This window comes from Bombus vosnesenskii, unplaced genomic scaffold (genome assembly GCF_011952255.1).
Source record: "Bombus vosnesenskii isolate JDL3184/JDL3185 unplaced genomic scaffold, Bvos_JDL3184-5_v1.1 scf7180000013264, whole genome shotgun sequence".
Lineage (NCBI taxonomy): Eukaryota > Metazoa > Arthropoda > Insecta > Hymenoptera > Apidae > Bombus > Bombus vosnesenskii.
The window spans coordinates 8,221,744-8,237,247 of record NW_022882924.1 but is presented as its reverse complement, the minus strand read 5'-3'; the positions used below and the strand labels follow the sequence as shown (position 1 = coordinate 8,237,247).

Genomic DNA, 15,504 nt, shown 5'->3' with positions numbered 1-15,504 from the left:
CGGCTGCGTCGGCGAAAATTCCGCGCTCGTGAAGGGCCACCGCGATATTTAATTTCCCTTTGCCGCTTTCGTATGCACGACAGACCGTCTTAAGGGTGACGCTACTTCAACAGTTTCACTGAAAAACTATTATCTTCAAATTCCATTCTCCTTCCTTTTCGTTTATATATTTCTATCTGTTTCTTTGCTCGTTTAAATATATTTTCAGGTATCCGAAATGATCCATTTCACGAATTCATTGTTTCATAACAAAATCTTAATCTTCTATTTGTTTCTTTGTAATATTTGTATAACTATCGAATACAGTTTCTACGAACATTTTCGTGTACGAATATCGACATCTGTTTTTTAAATGTATATGTATACGTCACTATAGTGTAGATAGAAGTTGAGTGTGTTATATGTGTATGTATCCCTGTGCCATTTTCCTATCTCAAAAGATGTGTACGTATAAACCACGATATATCAGAAATGGATATGTATCTTTCCCTGGATTCTCGATTGTATGATTCGTTTATTGCAAAGGCAATCATGCACCACTGTTGTGTACAACAAAGATCTGAAAAAGTTACATGTACGTCAATACTCACCTTCGGATTTTGGTGCAGGGGGTTTGCGAGTCGCCCAATTCGTTCGAATACTCCTGCTACCGAGCCATTGTCCATTCATGGCACCGATGGCACTTTCCGCTTCCTGGAACAATACAAGCAAAACTGTACCTTGAAACTAGAAAACGTTACTAAACTGTACTTGAAATAAAGCAATGACGATAGCTTAGTACAATAGTACATAACTATATGCTATATGGTAAAAATTATTTCAAATTAATTTATAAAATATCAATATACCAAAAATTTGCATGTAATTTTATAAACGTTTCGAAGACAGATTCAATCGTCGAATTAAAAAGGTTTTTCTTTTTAGACAGCAATTAAATGGATACACGTTGTTACACGGTTAACTACGAATGCGTTATAGTCATCATTTTTCGCCAACGGTGCAGCGGGTTATTCAATATTAAAGTGCCACCTTTCTATTAATGACATCATCTAAAATTAATGGTTCTATCTTGTTTCACAAATTTTTCAGCGTCCTTAAAAATGTGCCTCTCTCAACCAGTGCTTGCGTTGCAAATTGGTTCAGTTGTAGACAACCGGTGACCAGCCACGTTCTACGTACATAGTATATTCAACACATAGTCGTGATTTGAAATTATAGTTACAATGGTGTTTAGTCACGATAAGTTTAACGTTTATATTAATTTATCCATCTTTTGTATAAAACTGTTGATATAATATTGGAGTTAAAAATGTTATATAATTATTATAATATCAGCTTATCTCATATTTCATACTTTCTTACCAAATTAATACAAACAATTCAATTTAAGTAATTAAAAATTGATCTAACAGGATTTGAAACACTGCTGGACTTTATTCTACAGTTTCATAAGATAGAAGTACGGTGGAATTCATGAAATTTGTAAGTAATTGAAGGATTAAAATTCACTAGCTGATTTCCAATAATCCACCGTCAAACGAATTTAAAGTAAGGGTAGTTGGCAAGTTTGCATTAGTCTTTACTATTTCAGTATAAACCAAATCTTGCCTCAATAAGATTCGATAGTTTCATTAACTAGATTTATCAATTAAATCAGAATCAATTCATTATTTCATTTCTGAAAGTTTGATGCTATGTAAATTCAGAAAGCGACGTCACTTTGAATTTTTACGTGTATTTTTATACATTGCAGTTTTGTAAAGATCGTGCAGAAATCAGTTTATTGCCTACTGTATTTCATACGTATACTAAATTTACGTATTACGTAAATTTACTAAATTTATGTATTACGATATGCTGATGCGGCGATTACATTTTTCTGAAACATTATCGAATGTTTACACAGCCTATAAAGGAGAAGTCACGAAGTAAGTGTGTTGCCTTGCGTTAAAAAAGAGATCGAGAACTGGAATAAACAAAAAGGTGAAACGTTACGACCAACAGCTAGAGGCCGTAACTCGCAGTATACAAGATGGTAGCCGTAACTTTTATTTACTACTGCTCTGGTTTTAGAAGCATAGCTCGAGTGGATTGAGAAAAGTGGTCTATTACTGTTCTCTGCATGGAACAGACGTAATAAATACATATGTACATATATATCACTTACGCTAAATGTACATGTATATGTATACATAGCCATCGAATGGAAATAGAAATAGTTAGCGCGACAATTGTCGATGCAATAGATCTACTTTCCTTTTTCCACCTTACATTCACAATATCGGGTTATTTTTACTTTCTCTGATAAATTCTAATAATTTTTCCATCGTCAGTATTTTTCCATTCTCTATATTTACATTTTAAACGATACTAGCATGTTTACCATTACAATTGTTAAATGTAAAGATCGATCGCTGATCGTATTTTACATAAAGTATATTTATCTGAACCTTATTCGTTAGACTGAAATTCTACTTAATAAATTAACTGAATTCATACAGACTGAATCCACTTATTTGACTCCTACTATGTGAACGAAAAATAATAGGTGGGAAAATTGGTGAAATCCTATTTATTCTTATTTATTTCTCACGAGTTCAGATAAATGGAATTCTATCGTATTAGGAAGCACGTGTTAAGAGGAATTGTTATATCAAATATAGTAAGAGTTTTAATCTTTCTAAGAGAGAACCATTCACAAATACAATACAACGTAGAGAATAAAGAATTTATTGCAGATGGTATTAGAAATTTGAGACCACGGAGTCGTTCCTTTCGCCAGGATGTTTCTCGATGCGGGTGAACTTAATACGAGCTTCGAAATTCTCTCCGATCTGCCGTATCTACCCTCGATTCTTCGAAATCCATGGGAATATATCCAGCAAGCGAATCTTCGATTACCGCTATATGTTCGATTTTCGATCGAACGTAAAATAAGCCTTCGTTTTTTAGTAAAAAAACACTTTCAAAGTTATCGCGTGGCGACAGCGTTAGCCAGGAGAGAGATGATGCAGTTTGCTCCGGAGATGGGTAACAAAACAGGCACTCGTATCCGTCTATCCATAAGTCCATTACAGGATTCGTATGAAAAATAAGGAAGAATCGTGGGAGTGAACAGAAGGAGACAGCGAAGACGGGAGGCAGGAAGAGGCAAAAGCAGAACGGTAACCCATGGTAAGACGGCCGTGGAGAAGAAATGGATGTGGAATAACAGAGAACGACATCGGTTGTGACGCACACAACCGCGCGTATTTCACGTAAATGCGAGTAGTCCGTGACAGCGTGCCGCTGGCAGTTGGACGGCTCTGATGCGAAGAAGGACGGATAGGAAATCTAAAAATATTCTTCCGTCGCGAAGGAATCCCCCCGAAAAGGTTGACTGTTCGAAAAGCTCTTCGGGAGTATGTACGAAAGAGGGGATGTTTCCCTTCTTTCCTAGTGGCATTCCGGTGGTACCCCACCCTTATCGCCATTTGCGCCATTTCGAGGACTCTTGGGTCTGCCTTTTGCCTCGTTTCCCCAACCGTTACCTTCCATCGCTCTCTCGTCTTCACTCTTCTTTCCTCTCGAATACCGCGAGGAACTTAGCATCATACCATTGGCATCACCGTCATCTTCAAGCAGACCTTTCTACTTTTCTCTGTGCTTCTTATCCTACGACATCGTTGGCCTGCCCCCTTCCCCCTCCCCAATTCCCTTCGTAGGATAAAGTATTTCCGATTCGAATTTCCATTCCCGATATGACGCCGCGCGTTCGCGTGGTTAGCCTAGATAGACCGACAGACCGAATGCTCGCCTCTAAGCCGATTCTAAACTACGGTCGATAACTTGCAGTTTCCTAGCCTCCGACACCCTAACCCCTGGACGAGTAGGAACGGCTGAATGCACCTTCGTAGCCCCTTCCACTTTCCGTGACCAGACCGTTTATACGACACGCCGCGCCGCGTCGGCCGTCCTACCGACCTCGTCGCCCAGACCTGCCTAGTTCCAGCTGTCTAAGCACACATCAAATCGAATTTCTTGTACGGCCTGAGACGCCTATAGGCCATTCGTGACTCCCCGAGCAGCGACACCCAGCTGCTTTACACGCATTACTAAGTCATAGGCTCCATGGTGGCATGCGACGTCGGATTACGTGGCTCTAAAGAAACATAGACACATACACACACACACACACATATATATAGACACGCCTGTTTTCACGTGGACGAGAGACGTGGCCATCCGATCTGTCCAGGCTTTTTCGACCGATTTCGAGTTTCTATCGATCGTTAAGGACATGGTTCCGAGATTTCGAACACGAACCGGGATCCATCGATCGGATATTTTATGGGAATATTATGTCGACACCGGAAATTTTGGAATCAACAGCCACGTGGAAATTAAGAATATGAAATGAATTTTTTGCTCTCCTCCCGCATCGGCTTCCGACCTTATTCCAGCTGGGATTTTATCGACGGAACGTTATGAAAGCCTTTTTTCCTCCCGATTTCTTGATTTATTGCCGACGGATTTATCGATTCTGCTTCTTGTCGTTTAAAGTGGCCGAACCTCTCGCTGATTTCGCTGTTGGCGTCATTTTGTACGCTATGTGTTTGTACACTATCGTGCAGTGCTATTTTTATTTCGTCTTCCACTAGGTATTTTTATTTTCTGAATGATATTTACGTACCTCAAACTCGTTTAAAAAAATTTTAGCGGAAAGAAACAGAAGATCTGGAAGAAGAGATGCGACATAATTTAATCCGTAAAAGTCCTTACAAGTATGCAATGTAGTTGGAAACTTAAAAAAGGTACGACAGATCCTAAATATTAGCAAGCAAAGTATCATTTACATTTTAATGAAGAAGGGAAACGATAGATCTCATTGATTCATCACTATTAAAAAATTTCTCGAATTTGTCATATTTTTCCACAAACTTTTACATTTTCCGTGGAACATAATTTCGTTCTGCCGCTTATTTGGTTAATTTCTATGGCCCGAGTTCCCCTGATAAAAGTATATAATGTATCTCTATAATTGCGTTAGACTTTAATTTCGTGTCATTAATCGGTGTCGTTAAAATTATTATTAACGTAGCGATGTGTCTTGCGGCATAAAAAGTAATAACGTGCAATTTATTGATCTGCAGTGAAGCTATAAAAGTTGGAAGCAGCTAGAATCAAGTAACAAGAATTCTCAGTGAGAATTGGTTAAGAACATTCTATAAGTTGCTAACATCATATAATAAAAAGAAAGAACAAATTTACCAGAATTCGAAAATTACTGGTATTTGTGTAAGAGCAATCCGTCATCTATTATTTCAATTGATTCAAAGCTTATCATTATTTGCATCCTATTTTGCATTTGCAAAGATAAAAATATTTATCGCAAAGAAGAGATTCAGAAGATTAATGCAACTAAATCCTCTGTTTCATATGTTACAGTCTAACAGACTTCAATCGATTGAAACAGGTGTTTCTTGTTTATCTACAAACCATAATCAGTAGAATTAGGATAGGTCACGCGGCTCTAACCCACTCATGCTTATTAGATAAGCAAGAACCCCAATCTTTGAACGATATAACGTACTATACCAACTACCATCAAGCATGTCACACTGCAGTGGAAAAACTGCGACGCTACGAAAAGAATAGTAAATCTGCTAAACGATATGAACAGACGATTAAATTCAGAAGAAAAGTTAATAAATCATGCGCGATCTCCATTCACGCCATAGCTATAGCAAAATCTGTGAATTACCAAATTCTAATTAACGATATGGAATATAAACGAAAAAGCGCACGGCGATGTCTAATAACTTGGACGTCGAAGCAACGTTAAAATTAATACTAAAAACAAGACTATTTCTCCCACTAACCAAACGTACCCATAATTTCGTCACTCCGGTTTTCTGCTTTCTCGCGCATTAATCAAAAATTCTATCCGTGCCAAAGGCTCTCTCGCCAACATTGCTCGGGGAACCTAGATGCGAGTTACACGGTTCGATGCTCATTAAACGCAGCGATCCCGAGCAACATAATCGAGGCCGAAGGAAAACGAGAATCCGGGGAATTCGCATTTCCTCGTACATCTTAAGAGAGCCAGGATGTTGGACGATGATCAGAGCCCGCGATTTAGGTATGTGTATCCGGCGGTCGAAGGATATAGTGGCAGTAGGATACGAGTGTTGTAAGGGTCGGGGGCGAAAGAGGTGAGCCAAGGGGCGGGGAAGAGTGAAGTGGAGAAATTTTCGCGTGTTCCTCGAGGTTAACGGAGACACCCGGAAAATTTATACTTCGGCAATAGTAATACCGTGGGTGTGAGGCAGGTGCCGGCGGTGGTCCAGATCGATAGAACATTAAAACAGAGGGGAAACGAGAGGGTCCGTACCTTGGGGGCAGTCGCTCCGACGAATAACCTCACCATAAACGGTGGCAAGGCTTCTTTTACTTACGGTCGTACATTTAACTTCGCCGTGATTTACGTCGCGGATTTTGGCGGGTCACGGTAAAAGTCGTTCCACACGACCCGTCTCCTTTCGAAAAATGATACTTTAAAGCGTCACGCGTTCGACCCTCTTTCCTATTTAATCAACGAAATTTCTCGCGCGAGTTACGGAGACACGGATGGGGAAAACGTGTACAGTGTACAGAAGCATACGGTCGATGTTCTTGGTATTTTTCTTTTCACAACGGTTTCATTTATATCAATAAATAAATTGTGTAATTGTTTTCATTACGTACTTTGCGTAGAACGTAATTCGGAGATTCAAATATAGTATTCATGCTCACGAGAAATACCTTCTTCAAGTTTCAGGCGAAGTTAATATCGTTTGGTTTGTCTCCGATTTGAAAGAAACAATAGTTGCTAGATGACGAAATGTTATTCTTAGTTTCATGTTTGTTGATATTGATTCTTTAAATTGAGAAACATGAATCATTTTAAGCATTCATTTTTTACCAGATATTAGGATTACCTGGTGCTTTTAATTAATTACGATGCGTATTGTGTACACTGTATTGATGGGAAGTGTTTGCAGTTAATGGGAAGAACTTTTAGTTGTGGTATATATAGAATCTACGATAGACGAGATAGTAACTACAATTTTACTTGTGCTATAGATTTCTAATATTTTTTAGAAAGGCAGCTTGCAAAAAAGAAGAAGAATAAAGAAGAAGAAAACAAGATTATACCGTAGCTAAGGCTCATTTTCTCTTGTTAAAATCATTATCTTAGCTACAATTTCATATCCTTTGAAATTTCATATATTTGCATTGTTTAAAATAATTACTTTATGGTCGAGCAAATTAATAACAAACGTAATTAAACTTGTGTAAGACTTACCGCTTTTTTAACAAAGGAAACGAAGCCATATCCTTTGGATTTGAGCGTCTGTGGATCTCTTACAACTCTGCAATCTCTGCAACAGAAACAAGTTCATTTGTTAAATATAAATTTTCTAGTGTGCTTGAAAATTACTTGCGGTAATATAACGCGAAAGTTTTTTCCATGTTCAAAGGCTCATTTCCATAATCAACCTTCCATCTTTCTAAATTTTAATTAAGCTTTTTTTAACAGCGATATTAGTGGTACGAAAATAACGTTTCAGCATTCCACGCAACATTGAACATATCTCTAATTAACCAAAGTAAAATCCAGAGATTTAAATTCTGCTAATCGTATAACATCCAACAAGGTTGCATTAAATTGGATAATTTACAATACTTTTCACATTTTTTCCATAATAGTTATACTTATTTCATGCATGCAATACGAGAGAGCGAAATCCAACGGGGAAAACCCAGCACTCGTTTTCAATCGAAAAGTTCAAGCAATTTTCACAAGATTGAAAATTGAACGTACGAGTATTATTCCCTCGTACTGAATAACCAAGAACGAACTTAAAATGTGCAACTATTTCAATTACATCCTGTCCATTTGTTTAGTTACGTGTGTATGGAAGATATTTTTTTTTTTCTTGAAAAAGAAAGAAATTTTGTCTATCGACAGAACCTTACGTAGTTTTAAATAATTAAACATAGTGTCCATGTCAATGGATTGTAACACGGTTAATTAAGTTTATCCTCATTAAATATCTATCATTAAATTACCATCGTTGTATATTCTACGGTTCCTGGTGATTTAATTAAAACAATTCAAAATTTCCAATATATTCCATTTCTTTTTTTTCATGTTGTAACGCAGTTGTAAGTTTCAATAAATAAGTAATCACTCCTATTTTGTAAACTGATCGAAAAAGCAGAAACAAGTTACAAGAAAGCAGTACGCGCTATAATCTTCTTATTACCTTGAATTAACAGATAGGGGTTCCGTGACATTTGGCAATCATTCCATTTACCTCATTTCCCCGATACAATGTAACACGAAAGCAACAGATTAGCGGAAACAGTTCTTTTTCGAACTTAACGAGACACCTCTCTAATAGCGCGTTGCTTTTCCCATCGGCCGGTTAATGAGATGTAATGGTTTTTCAGAATTTCGCGGGACCGAAAAATCTGCTCCTGACCAGTTATTACGAATTAATAACGGCCGAACGATGGGTTCAATTTATTCCACGTGCCGGCGAATTTCGAAGCATTTCATGTTCCCTCGAAAACTGCCAACAACATTGTCGAGCGAGTTGGAGCCCAGTTGTTGGACGCCCTCAAATTCTTCCTCATAATTAAGATTCCAGCAATGCCTGTCAGACAAAATTAGGAATACTCGTGCACGGGGTAACTCCTCTGCGTCGTTCTTCTCTCGACTTAAATAAAATATTCTTTCGGCCAGTGGAAGCTGGCATGCGGCTCGAATAAAGTTTCAGGTTATAGGTCTGACTAATTTCTCGTCTCGTATCGCCCCTAATTTATTTTTCGTTGCGTACTGTACGATAGAATTCAATGAGAATGAGAGAAGTTTGAGGAAAAAGGACGTTGTTATTTTGTTTCCATTATCAACGAGAAGATCATTTATAACGCTTTGGTATTTTTATATTAATTTTGTATTTGATTTTTTCGAGAGCGAATCTATTTTATTTATGGCTGCTATTGACTGTAACAAAAATTTGATTATACGTAGCGATATACCTGGGCTAATTACGAAGGAATTTAAGCGGTCCTTTTTGTATGAAAAATTATATATCGTATTTTAAAATTGAATGTCAATTTTAACGAATTTTAAGCTTAACATTTTTTCGTACGGTCCTGTGTGTCTTTTTTATCACTGGCTCTGTCGCGTTAAAATTTGATTAAAATTTTCTGAGTTTTACAATAGTTATAAGAAATTGAGGTATACAACTTACATTTTCATTTTTTACAATTTAACGTGTTATAAATTACTTAAAGTTATAAGTAAATGTTGAAAATGATGCAGTATGAAATGAAAAATATAATGTTTTATCTTGACATAATATTTGCGAGGAAATACGAAATTGTGACGTTATATATATTGAAAAATAAATTTTCATCTTCTGAGAAATGCTAAAACTTGACATTCCCACTTTTCCTCGTACATTTCCAATGTTAGATGATACATTCAAGTTTATCAAAAATATTTTATTCAAATAATATCTGGCAAAAAGGACAAACGGCCTAAGAAAGCCATCGAGTTTGTCCCAAATGCATTAAAATGATTGCAGAAAGACGGTTTGACAATGTTGTATTTATCTTCGTTACACTCTCCCACGCCAGTTCCTCGAAATGGAAGGACTCGATCCTTTTTTCGACCGGAAGAGTAATCATTAGACACGTAATGCGCGGAACATTTTTATCGCGACTTAACTTATTACGCTTAAAAGGGTCGGCAAAGAACATTTTCCATAATGCAACTGAATAAAATTGTGAAAAGCAGTAGCAGATATCGGAATCTTGGGAAGGCGGAGGAAAAAATTGAAATTGGAAAAGGAAAGAGTCGAGCTCCAAGAAAGATTGAAAAAGCGTTGGACAAAAAGACAGAACGCGAAAAGGGATGAAAGAGTAGGCAAGCAAAATTACGTGATTCAGGGAGCAGTATTACGTTAGTTTCTCATCCTAGTCTTCTTTCTCCCTGTTATATGCAACCTTTTCGGTTTTACTTGTTTTCTAGCAATTTCCTCAGTCACTAGAGCAATTAATCGCTTACAGCGCGCGATTCGAAAGAACTGAACGCAACGAAACGAAATAACAGATAGGTATAGGCACGAGTAAAACAAAACGATTATAAAACACGCTTCGTACACGAATCGAATGCTAAATGAAATACAAAAATAAGTTTAATTGCCGTATATCAATCGTGAATAATTAGTCGAAGCAACGAAACTGTCTACAGACAAGTTGCTTTATTTCTATCCAAGAACTCTTTATGCCTCGATCTCATTATAATTTCAAACAAGAAGAAAATGTTTAACGTTCTAGGAAATGTTTAGCCTAAAAATCCTTGAAATTGATACGAAATTGAAAATGACGCGAGAAACGTAGCAGGATTAAATACCAGATTTATAATGTATAATTTATTTGTAAGAAAAATAAAATTATACGTAAAAGGATTAGCCAAAATATCATTTAAATGACGAATTAACTCGTCATTCTCGGGAAATAGCAAATTAAAAATATTGAATTTTTCTCACAAAATCTCAACTTCCAGTTCTGGTGGAACAGAAAATAATTACAGATATAATTGTGTTGCATGCGATGTTTCTTTAATTTCATTCTACATTTTCCACGTTACATTCTCCGCCATGCAATAAACCGAGTTAAGAAGGTCAAGTACGAAGAGACCGGACAAGCACTAGTTTCGAGTAAATTTGACTCAAAACTACTATGTTGCGCAAGAAGCTAAACAAAGTTGCGGTCAACTGTAAACACGGCCTTTCAGCGGAGTTATGCATTTACTTTCTCTCTTCGCCACTAAATACTTATACTCGCTTAAATTGCTTTTCACGTCGACGTCAGTATTTAGTCAGCCCTTAATCGTCCTCGTTTTTACGTAATAAAGAACAGAGCGCGTCTTCAATGGTTAATCCACTGCAGATTCGCGAAGAAATAATGTTTAAAATTTTCGTGGTATCATTTCAGATATAATGATTGCAATTTTATTATAAAAGAAGGAATATCAACGCTCAAATTAGAAAGCTGATTTTAATTCCACGTGATTTTCATTTCTATGATCCGAGCAAATTATATTAGTTTTAGCTGAGTAGTAGCTTCCTCTTTCACCTTTTCAAATTCAATATAATCGATTTCTATGCGATGAATTATGTGATAAAGAGTAGAATAAAATTGTAAAATGATTAAGCTGGATCATATTCGTTAGATTCATTTACAATATAAGCATATTTTACAACGAAAGGATTGATTTTATACCTGTGTTAGTTAAAAACTTTTTATTCTTCGGTAAAGTACGTTGGCAAGAACTATGAATATCTAAAGTCTTCAATCTTTCTGATTATTACCTTATACGTAATATGTATATATGTATATATGTAAAAGCTATTAGTTTATGAACATCTACATATATAGATGTAATTAGTAATTACACTTTGCACCCAGGTCTATAAATTTGTTGTCTTCGCAAAAATGTTCCCTGTTCGAGATGGGCAAAACCATCATATCAAAGGCGGCCGTAACGCGATCTTTCACCAAATATTTCTTACAAATTACAGAGCAAACGTAGCGGGGAATCTTCTTTCGAGTGATCCGCGTGCCAGCCAAATCGCGCCATTGTTTCCTGCGACTTTTCAGTGAATGCCGGCGAATGTCACAGTACACGAACATGAGTAATAGTCAATATAAGTTAGATGTAGAGCACGCCAGTCGCATATGTCGTTGCCCACACTTCAAGTCTCCCACCCTTCGTTCTTCCTCATTCGATATAGCAGCCGCGAACTCTCCCCGCTGCACGTTCTCATTGCGCGTTTCAACCCCTGTCCACCCGTTCCAACCTTCTAGTGCTGTCCCCTTCTCTCGTCTCGCCTGTCCTTCCCCTCGACGCATCACGCCTCACCCCTTTAAACACGATCGGTCCTCTTTTCGTTCCCTCTTTTCGTTCGTGTTCTATGCGCGACACTTCACGAGGAACGAAACAATCGCCGGCAACGCCATGGATTTACGTTTTCACCGCTAAAAATCGTAAATTAATGCACGGTTATTGACGCGATAAATCTCGAAATTTAATTCAAGTTCCATCGAGAGCTGTCGAGATCCAGCGACACCCTCCCTTCCTCTTTGGTCGCGTGATATAACCGCGACAATGGCGGTAGATACGCAGCCTGCACGACAAAACCCAGATAGGATAAAGAGTTAGTTTGAATTTATTGCGAAACGTAGTGGCCGAACACGCGCGATGGCCGTCAGGTTGAATCTCGTCGTTGTCCAGCGCCGATGATTCAAATTCCACGCCCTAGACACAGCGTCCGGTCATACGAAAGCCAGGCATGTCTTTCATCCTATCAATCCCGAGCAAGTCTTTATTCCATCGGGCTGTCGCGATCCCCGCCACGACGTGTTTTATTTATTGGCTCGTAGCCTAGTCGAGTTTGAAACCGGAGCACCGTGAAACTGGTCCGCGACTATCGCGAAGCAGTTTCACGCAACTTCCGCGTGAACCGTTTTACGACTGATATTATACCTACATATATATATATGTACGAGTTTGACGATTTGATCAACAATTCCAATATGTATGAGTTTTTTTAATACGTAAATGAAATGTGTAAGAAGATTGGCCAGAAGAGAGGAGAAAATTAACTGACAATGAGCAATGTACGAGTATTGTGTTTTTATAGTAATTGTGGTAGAACGTGTGTATAAACTTTGTTTTATGTCACATTTGAATGTCGGACTACGATGGGGATAAAGAGTACAACATTCAATGAAATTCGTTTATTTAAATACAAAATTTTATTTGCTTATTTCTGTAGCTACTTGTGAAAATACTAAATGTGTTTTTTTTTATTTTCTAATTTTCTAATTTTTATTTTCTAGATAGGTAGCCTGAAGTACAATGAGATTAGCGAGTTATTTCTTTCATGTTAGTTTCATGCTAGATATCGGTGTATATAATTAATTGTATCGAACGTCACAAAGCTGTAATTACGAGAATAGTACTTACAATATTCGACATAGCCAATTCAGCCTATTGGGATTTGTCTCGTATATTCATTGCAGCTAGCTGAAACTACGATAATATACTCCACGTTTACAATTAATTGTTTCGACTAATATCCAATACGCTTTTGTTGACGCTAGTGTATTTGTTAAATCGATCATATAAAACGAGTTTAGTCTTTGTTCTTTTTTTAAGAAAGTCTATTTGTATTACACGAACCTGTGAAGCGTTTTTGTACGGCAAAACTGGAATAATAAGAGTTCCGTATAAATGCAACGTTGTCTCGTCTTATCTGACTATCTCGAACAGCATGCATGTCAAAGAACAATAACGTAGCATGGATTGTGGATAGAATCTTGTCTTTTTGTCCATGTGTTTCCAACCCGTGAAACTTTTACGCGTTAACTGTCATCGCCTGGTACTTTTTCATCCCCTGTCAGCGCTACGTGGCAATCTAGTAGGTGCTATAGAAGCAGTTTTTCTCATCGCACAGGGACTCGAACTCATTAATTACCAATAATAAAAAGGAAGATGCGTCAGCGCGAAAAATCTTTGTACCGCGAAATCTTCCACCTTATCATCTTATAGGTAAGAATCGAACGGAACCGGTGGCGAAGAATATCGCTTTCGAAGGAGGAAAAGCATCGGAGAGAACCACGAGATTTGAATGCTGGTTGCTCGGGCTTCATCAATCTAACCTGCTAATCACTCGCGCAGAGTGTCACTCTGCTTGTTCGGCTTGATCGTTATCGTTCGTCGTTGTTGGCACGTGTCTCTACGTCTTCGTCACATTACGCTTCTTACATCAGTTGGTATGTTTGTGTTAGGTAGTTGGATAGCAGTGGTACATGGTAAATATGCAGATAATATCGTACGTAGTTCTAAAGTCTCGAAGTTTTGCACTCGGGAAGCATTTTAACATCTTTTTGCATTAATTCGATAACTAACGTGCGATGATTAATTTTAGCAGCCGAAGTTCCACTGTATCAGAATGGAACACGTAACGTATTTTCCTTACCAGCTAAATTTTGTATACAGATTTTACACATAGTTTTATACACTGTACAACATGATCTCTTGGATTAAAAAATTAGTATCTAGCTTTGCGAAACGAACAGCTAAATGATTTGCTTTAACAATCGAGTATTTACAAACGCCGCACGCAATTCTAAATCTATGAAGAAGACATCACGAAACGCGAGAAAGAAAAAGCTCGTTTTCAATCATCTCTATAAACTTGCACTATAGTGCAAATACCGTTTAGCCTAAACGACGTAACCGGAACCGATTAAATCGATTACAGTTCCGAGAATTCGCGGGAAATATCGTAATCCAATAATTCCACCTGGGTCGATATCGCTTCGCCTCTAACAATCGGCAATTTCGAATGGGGAAGGGGGAAAAACGTTTCCCGTTGTCTCGTATAGCAGCGGTGTGCGTCGACGAGGCTCGCGCGAGAACACGCGACACTGCAAATAATACCATACTACTGAACATAGCGAGCTTAGGCGACGAATTCGCGAAACCAGAAAGCAAGAACGTGGAAAAGGAAAAATGAGGAAAGAGAAGGAAAAGAATGGAACGAGGTTAGGAGAAATGAAAGGAGAGCGGAAAGACGTTCGATATCTCGGTAGTCCTTGAAACAAGGCATCGGTGAGGTAGACGACGGAGTTATCGTGCTGCCAGTAGAAACTATTCCGGTATCGGATGAAAACGAAAGGGCGCGCGGCGGGGGAGCGGAAGTGGAAGGGGGGAGTTTGCTTACTTTTCACTAAGTGCACTCAATGCTGAGCGCGCGAACTAATTGTCGGTGGGATAGGTTGGCCCCGGTCCTACTGGCTGGCTTGGGCAGAGGTAGATGGGGTTGGAACAAAGTCGTGTGTTCACTTACTACCCAGGGACTCTCGAAGATTCTAGAGTGGGCTTCGATTTCGAGATCGCGATAAATGAAACTGGTCGTCGTGGAAACTCGTTCTTCCTCGACCGCTTCGACAGACCAGTTCGTATTTCCCTCGTTGACGCGTCTAAACCGCTTATTAATGTTCCCAACGCGCTCCTTTTCTTACCTTCTCTTCCTCTTAGTCGTACCTTCTCTCGCTTAATTCGTCAAGATCCGTCGAAACTGTCGATCGAAATCAGAAGCATGTTGATTTATGGTGCTTATGAAATTTGGTGGGTCGTGATGCGAATAATTCCGGCCAGAGTATACGCGTGACTGAAATCGACTAACACAGATTACTTGAGATTCCTCGACGTACCAACGTATAGAGCGCTCGAGTATTTGGAATTCTGCGGGCTTAAGTTTGAATAATTGCGCGAGAACTGTAAGCGAGGAGCGTGACTATATTCTTTTAGCCGAGTTTCTGATATCTGGAAATATTGGGTACCAGGGAATATTTGTTTGGGAGAAAATATCATTTTGATATTTCTGCGTTTAA

At 38.2% G+C, this 15,504-nt stretch overlaps 1 protein-coding gene across 9 annotated transcripts in view; it reads right to left on the bottom strand.

Annotated features, from left to right (window-relative positions):
- LOC117239952 (nucleolysin TIAR) overlaps positions 1-15,504 on the bottom strand; it is a 583,038-nt gene that overhangs the window by 60,783 nt on the left and 506,751 nt on the right. For all 9 annotated transcript variants that reach the window (XM_033505780.1, XM_033505787.1, XM_033505783.1 and 6 more), the window contains 2 exons: positions 7,328-7,403; positions 591-693 (listed from right to left, as the gene is read on the bottom strand). In XM_033505780.1, the coding sequence (XP_033361671.1) occupies positions 591-693; positions 7,328-7,403 (179 nt within the window). The remainder of the gene's footprint in view (positions 1-590; positions 694-7,327; positions 7,404-15,504) is intronic.